Consider the following 18808-nt stretch of genomic DNA (forward strand, 5'->3'; position numbering starts at 1 on the left):
GCTGATATCCGTTCGACTGGGTACATCATTTTCACATACTTCATTCATTTGCTTTGTTATAACGTATAATAACTAGATCAATATGCCCTGTTTTAATTGCCAGACTGCAAACCTGAAAGCCATGTTTTTTTGCCATATGATCCATTATTTCATGTTTAAAAAGGGCAATTGCCAGATTGGTAAAAATGACAAGCCCTTCATGTGAACATACCATGCAAGCTGTAACTTGAAGCATCTCGATTTAATTTGTCTGGTTACGATGATAAATGTTAATTAGGAAAGAGCAATCCAATTGTGTGTATTTTGTCCAAAGCATTTTACCGGAGGACTGATGTCTTTCTAAATTACATTGTTATCAGGATGTGGTGATGTAATGCATTTTTTTTGGTTTCCACAAACAGGCTTGTATTACAAATTGGAAGGTCAGAAGGATCCTTTACTTTGTGATACAGATAAAGATTCACAAGGAGGGTAAGAATGCCTTTACATGGACCCTGAGCTCATGCTTGTGAGCAACTTGAAGGATGACACCACAAAACGCCCAACTTGTAGCAAGATGCCATAGTTTTCATGACAAATAACGATTTAAATCTAGAAATTACAGCTGGTAACTGAGTTGAAGAAGGGCTCCAAACTAAAAATAAATAACTACGCAAAATCCAAATAAATCAAAGAGGCTCGACAGTCAGCATGTCTGCTTTAGCTTCTATCTCAACGGTTCTCCACGGGAGGAGAATGGGACACCACTCAACTTGACAGCATCTCAGCTGTGTGAAATCATCATTTTGTGCTTGGTCGGGCTTCTTTATAGTTCTTTAGAACACAACTTGTGCACAACCAGTAGAAGGGAGCATTTTGGTGGGGATTTCATCCCCTAAAATCAATAGAGAGATAAATCGGTTAATACAATCGGTTTGGTTAATACAAAGCACTGTTCAATTACTGATGTGATATGAATTAATGTGTAACTACAAGTTCATCAAACCTATTTGCTGAACATATTAAAGTATGGTAGATTCCCTGACGTGCCAGTGCACCCTGCACGCTAGTTACAATCAATAATACGGGTTACAAAATCTATATAGCCTCTTACTGCTTATCTCCTACCTGGGATTCCTTTAAATCTTTAGAAGTAGACACACGGTAGCAGTTCTATCATGCCTAGCAATGAAAAATAATTCATTTTAACATATCCTAATATTTGTTTATATGTTTGTATCTATTTTAAATATAATTAGGAAGTGCCCAGAAGGGTATAGATGTGTGAAAATTGGAAATAATCCTAATTATGGCTACACAAGCTTTGACACATTCTCGTGGGCATTCTTGTCTTTGTTTCGGCTAATGACACAAGACTCTTGGGAAATTCTTTATCAGCAGGTGTGTATATAAACTTGTTATTGGTTTGCCATGAAGTCCATAACTGTCTTTTGTTAACGATTGGAAAATAATTCGATGAACTTCCATAAATGGGGCAGATCCAGAGCCTGGCTTTGCAAGGGAGCAATGAAACAGAGGCTCACGATCCCTTTGTTTTGGGCTTATTAGAGGTAGGGCTCTGTTTACCTCTGTAGATAACTAGCAGGGTGGCAGACACCATAAATTGTGGTTGAAAAACCACTGGTGCAGACCCCTAATTGCCACACCAGTCAAAATGCAGCCTTTATCCTGCATTTGCGGATCCAGAGGGGGCAAAGGTGTGCTCATAGAGTAGGGCTAAAGAGGCAAGTCCCAACACTCGGACTTACCTCTATTGTCCTTATTTCCAGGAGGCGAGGTTGCGTGGGGTCACGTAACGCCATATTTCGTGCCCCCGCAGGAGTAGCTGCATCAAAGATGGACAGAGGCTTCACTTTTTTGTGTTAGTGTGTCTTACTGGGTATGCTAGTATGTGTGTCTGGGTATGTTGTTAGTGTGTGGGGAGGTATTTTAGCGTGTGTGAATATGTCTTTGGGTATTGTGACAGAAAGTCTGGTGCAGTAGTGGATGGGCTGTATATACAACCTGCTTTGTCTAAACTTGTTTGCCCAAATACAATTGAAGCCCCAGGGAAAGATAAGTAAGTTGAAGAAAACACGACTAAGACTTGCCAATTGGGTTATGGGTCACTGCGGTGGAGTATCCAGAAGAGCAGGATGGGCTGGTGCCCCAACAGCCTTATCAAGACCAAGCTAACTGCAGCTCACCTGGCCTAATTAGAAGGGTTTAAAAGGACCAGCTTGGTGTAATTAGGCCAACATTCAAGCCAAGAATGCTTCTGGGCAAAACCTTGCTGGTTTATTTTGTTTGGCTGCAGTGTTTTGTTGGGAAGTGCCACACGACTCCCGCAGGGTCACGCAACGTAACGTTACATGACCCCACTCAACCTTGCCTCCTTCTTTAAATTTGTTGCATAAAGAAATAAGTCCGGGACCCAGTACTTACCTCTTTCTGCCTTCTCATGAAGCATGCTGCCAGATTTCCGCCTCTAATTCCGCAAGGAAGGTTGAGGGTCAGCTTTAGGAATTTTGTGGTCCTACGCAAACATTTTTAGGGCCCCTGAGTCTACACAAGTGGTGCATATACCTCCAAACTAAGTAGTGAATGTTTGTTGGTTATATCCATAGTTTATATCGTAGTGATGCAACATCTTAAAAGAGCTGTGATAAAAAAGCTTGTTAAGGTCTTCTGATCACTAGGATCCATAGGACCTTAACTGGCTCTGAAAGCAGTTCATGTAATATGGTCACACAAAAATAGATATTAAAAGTGACACTAGAGCAGAGGAAAACAAAGGAAACATTGGTTGGGCCTTATTTTCATCTAGAGGGCTAAATATAACAGCAAAGCTTTAGTGTCCAGCCTTTAGTTAAACAACAAAACATTTTGAGTGGATTGGTTTGACTGTGTGACGAAACTGAAAAGAGATTCATTGTCATTTCACAACTAACTTGAGTATTACAAGAAACTTGGATCCGAAATCAGATTTTGACGTGATAATTTTATTTTTAATTATCAGACCCTACGAGCTGCCGGTAAAACCTACATGATCTTTTTCGTGTTGGTGATTTTCTTGGGATCCTTCTACTTGGTCAATTTAATCCTAGCTGTAGTTGCCATGGCTTATGAGGAACAGAATCAGGCAGCATTAGAAGAGGCAAAGCAGAAAGAAGTGGAATTTCAGCAAATGCTAGAAGAGTTCAAAAAACAACAAGAAGAGGCTCAGGTAACGCAGTGGACATGTCAGGTAGATGTATCAAGATCTATATATATTTTGACAAATCATTTTATACTTTTTTTGTACTTTTATTTTATATTTTATTATTTAGCCCTGTAATGGATGGGCTAATGAGTGGTAAAACATGTGGCTGATGATACCCACAGCATCTGCAAACCCGAATTGTCTTTCTTAACTTAAACCAGTATGTTATTAGTATTCTTTAAGGCAATAATTTAGTGTAAAGCAGCACATTTTTATAACGTCCGGAGGAAAACATTTTTAACTGGATCCAGTATGAACACATTCTTGATCTGTTCTCTGCTTGACTGAAATATTTTAGTGTCCTCATGGATCGTTGGTCACGGTGTTTGAATATATTGTTCTAGGCTGCAGCAGTAGCTTTGGCTGAGTCACAAGCACTGGATGAAGAAGCTGGGCTAGATGAGTCTTCTGAATGCTCTTCTACAGTATCAAGGCTGAGTTCTAAGAGTGAAAAAGAAAGAAGGAACAGATGGAAGCAGAAGACACAGGTGACTTGTAATGGAGAGGACAAAATGGATGGAAAAAGAACAGGATTGCTTTTTAGAAATAGCTCCTATGTTTGTAACGATAGATAATAATACTTCATAGTTTTTGATCTATTTATTTTCTTAATTGCAGCTGAGTGTCAAAGGGTTTCTCTTTTCTCCAAGAAGAAACAGCAGAGCCAGCATTTCTAGTTTACGAGACCATGCAAAGGATGTAGGGTCAGAAAATGATTTTGCTGATGATGAACATAGCACTTTTGAAGATAACGACAGTCGAAGGGATTCTCTTTTTGTGCCTGGAAGACACGGAGAACGACGTAACAGTAACCTTAGTCAGATAAGCAGATCATCCAGGAATTCCGCATTACTTCCTATAAATGGAAAAAAACACAGCATAGTAGATTGCAATGGGGCAGTTTCTTTGGTTGGTGGCTCTGGTGGTACCCCTCAACTTTTCCCAGAGGTGATCATGGAGTCAACGAAGCATTTACAGATTACAGCCTATTTCTTATGTCTTTTGGTTGCTGACTGATTTTAACATATTTTCTAACCTTAGCATTAGCTGTGGTGTTACTTTGCTGCTCTGTCAACCAATAGGATGGTGACCCACATGGCTTTTGAGGCTCCTTCCACTGGTGTATTAAGAACAGCTTGTATAAAATAATCAATCACATACACACACACAGAAAGCATCAAGTTAAGTTAAACTCAGTTGCCAGTCAAGGAGAAAGCAAGCTGACCCAGGACTATATTAAACTCAAAACCTCACAGTTGATCAGCACTTTAGTAGTCAAGTCAACTCAAAAAATATGAGAGCTCTGGGGACTCTGGTAGGAGTCTGCCGTGTCCAATGTGATAACCCTTGATTTAACATTTTGTGTTGTAGAGTGGTTTTGAGTTCAATCAGTGTAGTCACCCCTGTAACTCACCTGGCAACTCAAACTTGAGTATAGAATGAAAAAGGAACTTGAAATAGGTGAATTTATTTTTACATTGTGTACAGTTATTTTATAGTATCGCTTGGTTTCTTAAAACATTATAAACAAATACAGTTATTGATTCAGTGGCTTCCCATTTACCGGTAATTCTAAGCTATTGTTTATGCTTAAAAACGGCAGCGTTTACATTAGATAACCTCTTCTTATATTCTTATTTCCATATAGAATTGCACTAATATTTAAGGTTTTTTTAAATACAATTTGTGAATTTTTCTCTTATGTAATGCTACTTGTGTTACAGGAGAATACAACAGACACAGATATTTACAAAAGAAGGAAAAGTTCTTACAAACTCTCCGTAGATGCTCTTGAAGGCTATAGATTGAGGCAAAGGGCTTTGAGTACTGCTAGTGTACTTACGAACACAGCGGAAGGTATACTTGTATACTCTCACTAGCCGATTTTGGGTGTATAATTCGTTTTTATATGCATGATAAAGGTTTGAATTCTTATGGAGTATAGATTATGTGCTAGTCATTTGGATCAACTTAATTGCTCTAAATTATTCATTAATACTATTGACCCCTTAAGGACAATGGGCGGTCCCTAAACCCGTTGAAAACAATGCATTTTGAGCCCGTACATGTACGGGCTTTGTCATTAAGGGGTTAAAAAAGGCATTTGAGGCATATATATTAGGAATTCACACTATATGGTTACATCTAGAGGGGATGCACGCCTTAATGACATGATAAAAATTATGACAACAAACGTCACAGGCGGTTGTGATGTAAACACTAAAAATAAGAAATTAAAGTAACAAATCATCTTGATTATAGAGAAAAATGTAACAAAAAACAAAGATAACTTCAGCTCACCATTTAGATGTTTTGCAGAGACGCTTCAAATTGCAGGGATAGAAGGCCGAGCCATACCCTTGGTTAATCCAAATAACAGTGTAGATAGAAGATCCAGCTCCACAAATAAGGGTTTAAAAATTCAAATGTAATTAGACCAGTTAAAACATGATAGACAAAAAAAGAGAAAAAAAGAGATGTGCTCAAGTGATTGAGAAAAAATACGCCAACGCGTTTCAAACCTTAGGGTTCTTAATCATGGCTTAAGGTACTCCTACTTCACTGTAACAATTCTATTGAATCTGCCGGTAATGTTGAAAAAATAAAAGATAATGTTTTTTTTTGGTTTTTTTTTTGTTTTTTTTTTTTAATCAGACCTCTTTTGTTTGTTTTCAGAGATAGAAGAATCCAGACAGAAATGTCCCTCTTGTTGGTATAAATTCGCAGATTGTTTTTTAATCTGGGACTGCTGTGACGCGTGGCTGAAAGTGAAGACGTTTGTTGCAATGGTCGTGATGGACCCATTCGCAGACCTGGCAATTACAATCTGCATCATATTAAACACTATTTTCATGGCCATGGAACATGCTCACATGACGACGCATTTCAAGAATATGCTGACAGTTGGGAATCAGGTAGATCCATTTCTATTTCTTGTAAAAAAGTCAGAGTATAAGTAAACATGTGTCATAATTTTGTGTATATGCATTAAATATATAATTTCCATAAATATTTACATAAGGAATATGTATATTAACAAAAGGCCTGGTGGCGGACATAGTATGAACTCTTCCCCATGTCTGTCTTATACTTCATCCATCTGACTTTAAGACCTGCAGTCTGATAGCGTGAGATAATATCTTAACGAATAGTTTCACTCATGGATATTAGCACCATCATTGTAAATTGTTAATCTACAGATCTATTGATCTTTGTTTTATATACATGGTGTATTTACATAGACTATGTGAAAAACAAACAAAACATATCGCCTAATCTTATTTTTAGCATATTTGAATGAAATGTACAGTTTACTGGCTCATAAGCGTTAGTAGTGAAACTTGAGAAATGAAAAGTATACGCAGTTCTGTTCATTCCATATAATACCCAAATAATGAAACTTATATTATTGTTATTAGTTGTAGTAGTAGTAGTAGTTGTAGTAGTAGTAGTAGTTGTAGTAGTAGTAGTAGTAGTAGTAGTACTATTTTCATTATGTTAGGTCCACAACTTGATTGTTTGGCTAAAATTAGCCACGTCACGCTTCAGTAGGTGCTCATTTAAGACAACAATTGGGTAAAGTCTGTAATCCAATTAAAATGTTATATAACGGGCATATGTGTTATTTACTATTGGTACATTTGACTCTGTCTAATATCTATATCGGAATAACCTCATTTTGCACCAATACTGAGATTATAGTTATATTCCATTGTATTGCAACATATTTACAAGTTATGTAACGGAATAACATAACTAACTTTATTATTAATTATGCAAGTAACTAATATTATGATTTCAGGTTTTCACTGGGATTTTTGCGGCGGAAATGGTTTTCAAACTGATCGCGTTGGATCCATACTATTATTTTCAGAAGGGCTGGAATATATTTGATTGCCTCATTGTGTGCTTAAGTTTAATAGAATTTCTGTTTCCTGACAAAAAAACAGGAGGGTTCTCGATCCTTCGATCCTTCAGACTGGTAAAGACTACTAAGATTATATATATATATGGAGAGACACAGAGACCATTGTAACAATATATCTGTTTTTCCTGTAAAATGTTGCTAAAATATTTTGAGACCTTTTTACTTCTGTTGTGTTTTTTAAAGAGGAACCCCCATGGGGTTTTTTGGGGAGCAGGGTGGAGGATATAGCTGTGTGGGGAGTAGATTTGGAAAACTCAGCTTTTCCTCAGTCTTCATAGAGCTCCAGTGTTGTCTCTCTCAGCCAGCAGCGAGGTGACAACCTTTGATCAGACATCCCAACGTGAAGCCACATATTGCCGAAAATGTACGTGATTTGATGGCTTTTCTGCAATACCTGTCCGCCATTTGGGATGTCGGCTGCCATTGGCAGACAATGATGTCAGGTGCCTGTTACATGAGGCTATATATTGTCAAAAATGTGCCACAGTTTGCAGCTTTTGTGCCAGTATGTAAATGGAAGATTATAAGAGCACTTCAGTTGCCAATGTCGCATGAACTATTGTTCAATAATAATCTATTGGGAAAACATATACTTTTTAAATTATCTAATACCTTTCTTATGTTTACATTTAGCTTCGCGTTTTTAAGCTGGCAAAATCCTGGCCTACTTTGAACATGCTGATCAAGATCATCGGTAACTCCGTGGGAGCTTTGGGAAACTTGACCTTAGTGTTGGCAATCATTGTTTTTATTTTTGCCGTGGTCGGGATGCAGCTGTTCGGTAAAAATTACAAGGAATGTGTCTGTAAAATCAGTCAAACTTGTGAACTTCCTCGCTGGCATATGAATGACTTCTTCCACTCCTTCCTCATTGTGTTCCGGGTGCTATGCGGAGAATGGATCGAGACCATGTGGGACTGCATGGAGGTTGCAGGACAAGCTATGTGCCTTGTTGTGTTTATACTGGTGATGGTGATAGGAAACCTAGTAGTAAGTATATTATTATATTAAATAATAGAAATTATTGTCTGTTCTGGTATGTGGAAATTCAAATTCTAAAATGGAATGCCAGCTTTAAAGTATACACTATATGGAAATATTATTGGGACACCTAAATACATAGACATTAATATTGTTGTAGTTGGTCCCCTCCTTTGCAGCTATAGCAGCTTCCACTCTTCTGGGAAGGCTTTCCACAAGATTGTGGAGAGTTTCTGTGGGAATTTTCGCCCATTCATCCAGTACAGCATTTGTGAGGTCAGAGACTGATGTTGAACGAGAAGGCCTTTTTTTTTTTACTGAAACTAGCCAATGTTTATAATTCATCTCATGCTTTCGGTATAATATAATTATTTTTACATTACGATTATTTCTATTTTCTCCCTAGGTCCTTAATTTGTTTCTGGCTTTACTTTTAAGCTCGTTTAGCTCAGACAATCTTTGTGCCACAGACGATGACAGTGAAATGAATAATCTTCAGATTGCAGTGGGCAGAATACACAGAGGGGTGAAGTATGTGCGAAAATGTTTGTGTGAATTTTTTCCAAAATCATTCATAAAAAAAAATAAAAACAACCCAGACGGAGCAAAGCAATTGAATGAATTCAGAGGAATGAAAAATGATTGTGGCTTCAACAGCACTATTATTGAAATGATCAAAGAACAAGATTATTTAAGGGATGGCAATGTCACGACAAGTGGCATAGGGAGCGGCGTGGAAAAAGATGTTGCCGACGAGAAAGGATACAAGAATATCAACAAACTGTGCCTTGCTGTGACTGTGCCTATAGCTGTTGGAGAGTCAGATTGTGAAATTCTTAACACAGAAGACATCAGCAGCGTATCTGATCAGGAGGGAAATAAAGGGGTAGGTTCTAGGTCAATGATAAACTCATGCTCATTTAACCCCTTAATGACAAAGCCCGTACATGTACGGGCTCAAAATGCATTGTTTTCAATGGGTTTAGGGACCGCCCATTGTCCTTAAGCAAGGACATGAAGAACAGTCTTCATGTAAACTAGAATGTAGAGGTGATGGAACCTTCTGCTTTAGAAAGCAAAAACCTTCTATGGCAACATCAAAAATTTTTCTAAATTAATTAAAATGCTAATTTATGTGAAACTCAATAGAAGAGTATAATTGATCCCTTTTCACCGGTTGAAATAGGTATCCTGAGTCAAACCACTCGTTTGTAGAGCAAGTTATGTGGCATTAGACGGTTCACTCATCTCGAATGTATTACTTTTACGACCAAGACAATTCACACTGCATATTATTTTGCCAGTGTATAAAAACAAGAAATTCCTTCTATCTTCTTAAAAAGTGAACACAGAAAAAAAAATACATAATATAATGAATAGGGGAGGCAACATATCACAGAAACTTGTATTAAATGAATGTGATTTACAACACCAAGCTCAGAATGTGAACAGTAGAGTGACTAAGGCTTTGCGAGATGCTAGGGAATAAAAAAAAAAAAAAATCAGAAAAATACATTTTGGGATACATGAAAACCAATGCATTCAGAAATGGATATCCAAAAAATGTTGAACACTGGCAAAATATTAGAAAAGCAACGATGTATACTATTTGTAATGAAATAATAAATGCATGGAAAAATGGAATATTGGTTAAGTAACTACATATTTTTTTGTGTTTATTTGAGAAATGTTCATATCAACATATTCTAGCGAAGAGTGCTTTATTTTGATGTTTATTGCTTCCCCTTCTCACTTCTCACAGGGTTGAAGGTGTCAGGAGTGCAGCTCTGGTGTCTCCACAAGTAATATATGGTTGTTTTACCAACCAGACCGCATGCTACTCAGCTATGACCTTTTCCATTCATTGCAACACGAATAATAATAATAATAATAATAATAATTTTATTTAAAAAAAAAAAAACAGTTATATGCACAACTGTTACCATAGCATGATCAGGCAAGACTGGCAATCCCCATCCCTGCCTAATATTTCGCATCACAGGGTTGGCCATTGCCACTCTCCGAATTTCGTACACAAGCATGATGCATTAAGAATCATGTATTTCGAATCATGTATTTCATCAACATTTTTGTTGATGCTGCTGTATACTTGTTGTATGTGGTAAGTGTATATTTTTGACCGCCACCATACTTCAATGATACCAAAGTGCATGCCAGATGATACCAGTAAGCAATGCACTCGTACTTATTGCAATGCCTGCAAGGTGAAAATGCAAAAGGGACATTCATCAATTTTCAAGCAAAATTTCTTACAATAAAAAAAAAAAATGAATGATAATAGTAACTGGACTGAAAATAGAAATAAACATTAAATAAAAGAAAGAAAATATAAATAAAAGGAAAATTTTCTGAAGAAATCACAAACTCATAGGGTTAGTTTAAATTATAAAGTTTATATTTGGAAAAAAAATTATGAATGGTCTCTATTTGCATGAAATCATGATTCCATTAATGTTATAGTAATTATAAGGTCTGCCTGTATTTAACTAAAAGCTTAAATTCTAACATGTCTTTTTATTTAGTCCTCTCGACTGCTACATCATGAAACTCTGAATGTAACTGCATCTGCATCATATCTTAGCTTCCTAGTCTTTTAAACAAAATACATTTTGTTTTCACAGGTGAAAATTTAGTTTTGTTCGATGTTTCTTTGTTACAATCAATATGTGAAATAACCATTTATTATGGGTTACTGGTTATAATAAAACGGTTATTGGTACTGGAACTAGGTACGACATTACAGTCAGAGGTCCAGGAGATAATAAAGCTGAGGGGAATGCAGAGGATAGGCTGTTGGTTTGGTTTTTGGTATTGTATGTTTTAGTGAGTATTTAGAGCGAGAAATAATAGGACAAAACAAGGTATTCTAAAGCATACCTGGATACTAGAGTGGGTTAAAGTGATGAGAACTGAGTGTGGATGAAAGTTGAGATAAAAGTTGTGGAGACATTGGGAACCAGTTGAGGGACTAATATCGTGGGGCCATCAATAAACAGTGATGGTATAGGAAGACCGGTCTGGCCCAGGCTTTTGGAATCGTTTGGAGTGCTGAAAGTGTAGTATGGAATGGAATTCCAGTAATTCTAACAGGATTTAATTAGAGGTTAAATTAGCATTTAAATTATAAGTGATCTACGAGGGACTGGATGTGAGATGCGGAGAGAGTCAGTTTAAACATCAAGACAGTCAAGTGAGGCTGATGAGTACAATTGTCAACTGGGAATGAGGAGATCAAGAATTAAATCTAGATAATATGAAATATACAGTAATATGTATATACAATGGAAAGATGAACGGAGAGGATCTCTTAGCGAAAAGATCCTGGAAGTATGCTAGTATTTTGGTCACGATTAGGTTGAAGTTTGTTGTTATTAATTTGGTTTTTGTGAATTAGTGTCACTGTGTTTAGTTACTTTTATTTACATAGAGGGTTGCAGCTTACAGTATAGCAGGTATAACTCATCTCCATTGTTATTTCCTGCATCACCAAGAACTGGATCTGTTGATTATCTTCTTAGTGACTAAACCCAAAGGACATTAAATGATATCTGTCGAAAAATGGGATATATTTTGGGGAAAATAACCAACATATAACCCATTTCCGACAATATCAAACCTTTCTGTTTTTCTTATGGTGTTTATAAAGGAGTGTGGGAGATACTGTATATAGATAACTAGTTTTCTGCTGCTAGTCAAGATATAGCAGGAGTCTTATGAATGACAATGAATTCCATTGATCTTATTAAATTCTTTTGGTGATGCCGGTCTATTAATAACCATTAGGTTATGTATTGTAATAATTTTCTCTCCTAAACAAGAAGACATAGATATAATAACGTGTCTGCTCTCAGTTTTCCTTTTGAAAGCCTTTTGTGGCTCAATTTGTAAAAATTGTTTTCCCTTTAATACACTTTAACAATTTTTTTTCAAAATTCACTTGGCACCCCAAGTCTACCAGTGTAACGTATTCAGATATTCATCATATGATTGTTGGGTTTGTTTGCAGAGGAGAACGCTGTCCAGTTCATCAGAGGGCAGCACAATTAACCTAAGGGCACCAGGCTCTGTAGGAGAAAGTGTGTACTTGGACTATGGCTTTGAACCTGGGCTTGAACCTGAACCATGTTTTCCAGATGGTACGTTTGATACTTTCTTTGAGTAAAACTTTTACTAAGCCATTAAAATGCACAAAACATATTGTTGGACTGTATACAGGAATCATAAAGCCGTAGCAATATTTATTTTTAATATATTTAGGAACAGATGAGATATTGAAAGATGTAATAAACATGCATACATTCATTTTTATATATCGACTGGTTTATGTTTAGATATACCTTCAAACCCCCCCATTTTTCCTAGGACAGTCTTGGTTTTCAGGTGCTATCCCACTTTGTATGCAGTGGGAATAATGGGCTGGTTGGGGAGATCCTCCATTGGAATGGTAATTTCTGCCGCATGATTACAATATGTAATAGATCTCTATATACACTGTAATGTACCCATGATAACTGAATACTCACCGTTGACCAGGGCCTAAGGAAGTTCTTGATAATTCACTTAAACTCACTCAATTCAAAACATTCAGAACTCTTATGTCTTTAGGAAGAGTGCACCGCTGCCCAGCACTCCCATGATTCAGGATGTAACTAAGACTGACCCTGTCCCGGAAAATAAATTCCATCTTTGACTGTTTGGAATGCTAGCAAAGATGTAAATAGTTAAGGAAAAGGAAAGCCAAGTTGGTGTATAAACTATAATTTGCATGAGGTTGGGTATTTGTAGCGATGGCATGCAAACTAATAAAAGAAAGTGATACAAATGATCATGTCATGTTTTGTGCCATTTGCATGCCTCATTTGCCTGCCTGGCAATCTGAACTAAACATAGTTGGTGCCCCCAGTTAACAGATGCACACTAAATATCTGCAACGTAACGTTAAGTTGATCTTTGGTTGAAGTTGTGGACTGCTGCTGCTGTAAAATAACATATACTGCCAAGTCACATACACTTGCAAATTAGTTAAGAGCCCCAATTGTGCCAAATTTTGTTAGATTTCAATGGGAACTCTTTGGTGTCACTGATTGGCTGCTTCAAGCAGCCAATAGGTGGCAAGAAATGCCAGACCACTGGAGTTGGAGGGCAGCTGCAGCAACTGGGCTGTACCTTCTTGGTTAGGTATGTTTTATTTCTTAATTTTGAAGAATGCATATTACATTAATCCCAGTCTACAATTTATGACGATGATCTACATTACAGATAACTGTAATCCTGAATCCCCTGTTTCATAGGTTGTGTCAATCGGGTTGCATGTTGCAAGGTCAATATTGAGGATGGAAAAGGCAAAGATTGGTGGAATCTTCGGAAAACCTGCTACAAAATAGTTGAGCATAGCTGGTTTGAATCATTTATTATCCTTATGATACTCCTGAGCAGTGGAGCCCTGGTAATTATCATACATAACAGCATTCAACTAAAAACTTAATAAAGTAAAAAGGCATGGGTTTTTTATTGTTATTTGGATAAACAATTGATGTATTAACCTTAGGATGCAAGGTTACTTTTAGAAATTTCTTCCTAAAATTGTGAATAACAACATTTCATATGGATTTTGTCTTTCCCCAACATTTCAGGTGTCTACCTGTGCTGGGGGCAGGGCTAGATGCAGGGATGGGTGGGATCATTGCCCTGAAGGTGTGGCCAGAGCCTGGAGGGGGCATGGCTAGGACAGGACTATCTACCTAATTTACCTGAGGAGCCACGTCCCAGTGCTTAGATGTAGATCGTTGCAAGGTGGCCCTGTGGAAACTGCAATGGGGGTGTCTGCATTGATTTTACAGCTTCCTGGGCTGGTCAGGGGAGATCAGCAGATCTTCCCAGTTGGGAAATCAGCGCTGTCCTGCAGAAATCAGGACACTATACTCTATAATAATTAGAAATACTTTGCTTGCAGGCCTTTGAAGACATTTATATTGACAAACACAAGAATGTCAAAACCATTCTGGAATATGCAGACAAGGTCTTTACATATGTCTTCTTCATAGAAATGATTCTGAAATGGGTGGCCTATGGATTTGCAAAGTATTTCACTAATGCCTGGTGCTGGCTTGATTTCTTGATCGTGAGTGTAAGTATTTCTGAATTCCTTCCCTTCTAGTTACTTCAACAGTTATCCAGAAAAATAGCAAAAGCAAGCATGAAGTCATTGATGATGTATTAGATAGTTTGTATGTCACTGCGTTGACTTTGATACAATAATGCTAGGTGCACGGTACACTCATTTATATTTCAAACCTAACAATGTATATTTTGACTCTGGATTCAAAAATCTGAAAAGTATACATAATTGACAAAGCAACACAAAAAAGCTATTAACCATAGAAAATACAATGCTATGGGAATTTTTAAGGCTGATTGAAAATTATTTTTTTGTTTTCTAGATTTCTTTGATCAACCTTGTAGCCAGTGCCTTTGGCTACTCAGAATTAGGGGCTATAAAGTCCCTTAAGACACTTAGGGCATTGAGGCCTCTGAGGGCCCTCTCACGTTTTGAAGGGATGAGGGTAAGTTGACATGAAGTATGATGTTTCTATTGTGTATGGGCTGGAAATGACGTGATCAGTGGCTTAAACCATATGGAAGCAGGGGCCACTTGGAACAAATTTAAGAAATTAGCAGTCATTACATTCACTTGTTAAATGTTCTTTTAGATACAACCTAGTTGCGGTAAAACACGTGATACAATTTCAATAGAAGTAAATAAATGTAAACCCTGGAATTGTCTATGAAGATGCGTTAACAAATCATATCTTTAAACACTAAAAAAAAAAATATATATACAAAACAAAAATCATTTGGTACATAAAACAAACATTTGATTGAAATTTGTGTTTTGCTGATATGTTCCTTTCATATTTAGGTGGTTGTAAATGCCCTAATTGGAGCAATTCCATCCATCATGAATGTTCTTCTAGTTTGCCTTATTTTTTGGCTAATATTCAGTATAATGGGGGTAAATCTCTTTGCTGGCAAATTCTTCCATTGTGTCAATACGACAACCGGTACAATGATATCTGCTAAAGAAGTTGCGAACAAGTCACAGTGCGCGGAGATGGAAAGCCAAAATAAAAGTGCCCGGTGGAAAAACGTGAAAGTGAATTTTGATAATGTTGGAGCAGGGTATCTTGCTTTACTCCAAGTGGTGAGTAGTCATTTTTCTATAGTTATCCATGATGGTTAAAATTATTTTGTACTTACTTGTATACATTCAAATAAATGATATAAAGAGATAATTAATCAGAAATACCCTTACAATCAATAAAGGTGTTGTGTGTACTTACAGAGATGCTTTTAATCTACAAATGGAGAATCTTTGAAATCAAGAAAGAAACTTCTGTTTTGTTTTTCTTTAAATAAAGACTACAGCTAAAAACTATAGAAAATATTAACTCTCTATTTCCCCCCCAAAAGGCAACATTCAAAGGATGGACAGGCATCATGTATGCAGCTGTTGACTCGAAAGAAGTGGTGAGTATAGTCTTATTTCACATGCATTGATATTTATTGATATTCTGTTGTGCGTATAAATCCGTTTCAAACATCTAGTTATTCACTTTCAGATGGGTCTACCTCATAATCTGCTAAATATAAATGTGCAGGGATTTAGGGTATGCTCCTTTTGTTATGTTTAGTTGTTTGAGAAATAACAGATTTGTGCTACCTTCAGATATACATAGCAGCATAGGTCAGTCTTTAGCGCAAAACAGTGCTTTTTATATATATATATATATATATATATATATATATATATATATATATATATAATATATATATAAATATGTTTATATAAACAGTAGGTTGAGAAAAGACTTGCATCCATCAAACTCAACCCTTTTCCTATTGGTTCTTGGCTCCAAAAGGAGGAGGATTTCTGCTTGGATCAACAAGCATTAAATAATTCCTATACTATCATACATAGCCCTCTATATTCTGCTTCATTAAAAAAGTATCCAGGCCTCTTTTAAAGGCATCTAATGTATTTGTTAGCACCACCTCTTCAGGCAGTGAATTCCATAATTTTATTGTCCTTACTGTAAACAGTTATTCTTTGGACAGAGCAGCAGATGCCACGAGTCTCTACATATGCAGAAAGCAGTATATAATGTGGACATTACGTATACCTTCACAAATTGTAATTTTATTAAACATGTGCAAAATGTATAATTTATTCAGTTAACATGAGTGTATAGGATATAAGGAATGTAAGCAGTTTGGGGTTCCTTATGGTTTATCTCTGTGGAGACGTAGCCTTGGGCACCAGAGACCCTAGGACAATAAGTGTCGAATATTCTCATCATTTTGCACATGTTTAATAAAATTACAATGGGTAGATGTTGGCCCCCTATGAGCAGATGTTCCAGCCAAACATCTGAGTTGCCTGTTGTATTTATTATTCATACAGCAGGGCAAGTAGTGAATGTTGATATTTAAAGTATGCTGATTTATCTGTTTGTTTTTGCATAGCTGGATCAACAACCAGACAAGGAATACAATCTTTATATGTATATATATTTTGTCATTTTTATAATTTTTGGATCATTCTTCACTTTAAATCTCTTCATTGGTGTCATCATTGATAACTTCAACCAACAAAAAAAGAAGATAAGTAACTTTTTTTTTTTGCTTCATCCTGTGGGATTGTTACTTTTATTTAATGAGCTATTCTATATATTTTTTAAAATAGCTGATTATACAGATTGGTATAGCACATGCATAGCTCCTCTCCAGTGTCATATGGTCACCATCTGTCTTTCAGAACAAATGTAAAAATATATATATTGTTTAATATCATTAATATGACATCTTAACGGCATCACCTTTTTGGAGAATTTCAAATATAACAACACTTCAAACTAACAAATGTGACATAAGGCTCAAAAACTAACATTTCTCTATAAATATCTGTAAAAAAATAATTCTGCCTTCACCTTAAGGTATAACTTTATGTTCTTGTTTTAATTAAAACTGGGTTTCCTGGATCATATAAGTGTTTAGCCTACATAAGGTCAAAACATCACTTTCCATAAATACGGTACTTGTAACTAAATAAAATCATTTTTTATTAGTAATATGTTGATATGTATTTCTATAAAATTGGCATTTACATATATGTGTTGTAACCAATCCCAATTTCATATTTTACTTAGGGGGACAAGATATTTTTTTGACAGAAGAACAAAAAAAGTATTACAATGCAATGAAAAAACTGGGATCAAAAAAGCCACAGAAACCTATTCCTAGGCCTACAGTAAGTCTATTATCATGTATAAATAGTGGGGTTCAATAATATGAACTAATAGCACAATGGCTTCACTCTCTGACCAACAATGCCCATGGTCACAAACCTTTCATGTACAGAGATATTTTAATTCCAGTGATAATTAAGGGGGAATCAGCAAATCTATAGCTGTGTTTTTGCTTCTGTTTTCAGTCAAGATTTGTTTCTTTAGGGACAATTTATCTTGTCACTCTTATGGGAACCAATAAAATTATAACCAGTTCTTCTAGTTAAGAAATAATAATAAGAAATATTTTTCAAAATGTTCCATGCTCACACACACACAATTTCACGTCCATGCTCACACACACACACACAATTACACATCTATGCTCACACACACACAATTACACGTCCATGCTCACACACACACAATTACACATCCATGCTTATACACACACACACAATCGCTTACCCCTCCCCACACCTGCAGCTTTCTGTCCGGCTGCTCTCACACAGACTCAGTTTCACCGCGGGGTCATGTGCCGTAACGGTCAGAAGGGCCCTTTGCAAACAATTTTGAACTGCTATGAAGAGACAGGAACAAGGGGTCGCTAGTTATGCCACTGAACTCAATCTATTTTCCAGCGCTGAAATAGTTATCTGACGATATTAGGTGGCATGTCCGCTGAGAATTTTTGACAAAATTGTTGAGATTTTTGGTGGGTAATAACACATTTCTCATGTAACAGATCTGCCCTAAATTCTCTGTATAAGTACCAAAACTGTTTATTTTCCCCCTACAGAATGTGTTTCAAGGTATGGTCTTTGACATTGTAACCAAGCAAGGATTTGATATCGTAATCATGATCCTTATCTGCCTTAATATGGTAACAATGATGATTGAATCAGACGGGGAATCTGAAGAGAAACGATGGAGCTTGTACTGGATCAACATGATATTTATTTTGTTTTTCACTGGTGAATTTCTCCTGAAACTGATTGCTCTGCGGTATTACTACTTTACCAATGGTTGGAACATATTTGATTTAGTGGTAGTCATCATTTCTATTACAGGTAATGTTTACTTTTTATTAAACAAATGTAAAAAAAATTGAAAGTGATGAAATATAGTTATATAGGTCACGTCTAAGCTTCTAAGCCACCACATTTCATTTCCTCCAGGCACCATGCTTCCTTAAAATCAGGGCGCCGGGTTATGACATCATATCCTGGTGCTCAACAATAAAGATTGGCAAGTAGGTAGGCCAGCGCAGAAGGTAAATATGGCCCTGAAAGAGGGTACAAACTATGTAGATTTTTGGTAGTTTTTATGTAGTGATCGGCCTTCAATGACCAA

General features: G+C 36.5%; 1 protein-coding gene across 1 annotated transcript in view; it reads left to right on the plus strand.

Annotated features, from left to right (window-relative positions):
- The window catches only part of LOC128501687 (sodium channel protein type 2 subunit alpha-like), a 36562-nt gene that overhangs the window by 16199 nt on the left and 1555 nt on the right, over positions 1-18808 (plus strand). The window contains exons 8-26 of the mRNA XM_053471252.1: positions 402-471; positions 1239-1380; positions 2999-3205; positions 3586-3729; positions 3860-4246; positions 4909-5098; positions 5918-6156; positions 7044-7223; positions 7803-8159; positions 8557-9036; positions 12178-12307; positions 13463-13617; positions 14125-14298; positions 14612-14734; positions 15091-15372; positions 15642-15698; positions 16695-16836; positions 17378-17478; positions 18255-18525. Of these exons, the coding sequence (XP_053327227.1) occupies positions 402-471; positions 1239-1380; positions 2999-3205; positions 3586-3729; positions 3860-4246; positions 4909-5098; positions 5918-6156; positions 7044-7223; positions 7803-8159; positions 8557-9036; positions 12178-12307; positions 13463-13617; positions 14125-14298; positions 14612-14734; positions 15091-15372; positions 15642-15698; positions 16695-16836; positions 17378-17478; positions 18255-18525 (3831 nt within the window). The remainder of the gene's footprint in view (positions 1-401; positions 472-1238; positions 1381-2998; positions 3206-3585; positions 3730-3859; positions 4247-4908; positions 5099-5917; positions 6157-7043; positions 7224-7802; positions 8160-8556; positions 9037-12177; positions 12308-13462; positions 13618-14124; positions 14299-14611; positions 14735-15090; positions 15373-15641; positions 15699-16694; positions 16837-17377; positions 17479-18254; positions 18526-18808) is intronic.

The sequence above is a fragment of the Spea bombifrons genome, chromosome 7, assembly GCF_027358695.1.
Source record: "Spea bombifrons isolate aSpeBom1 chromosome 7, aSpeBom1.2.pri, whole genome shotgun sequence".
In the NCBI taxonomy this organism is placed as follows: domain Eukaryota; kingdom Metazoa; phylum Chordata; class Amphibia; order Anura; family Pelobatidae; genus Spea; species Spea bombifrons.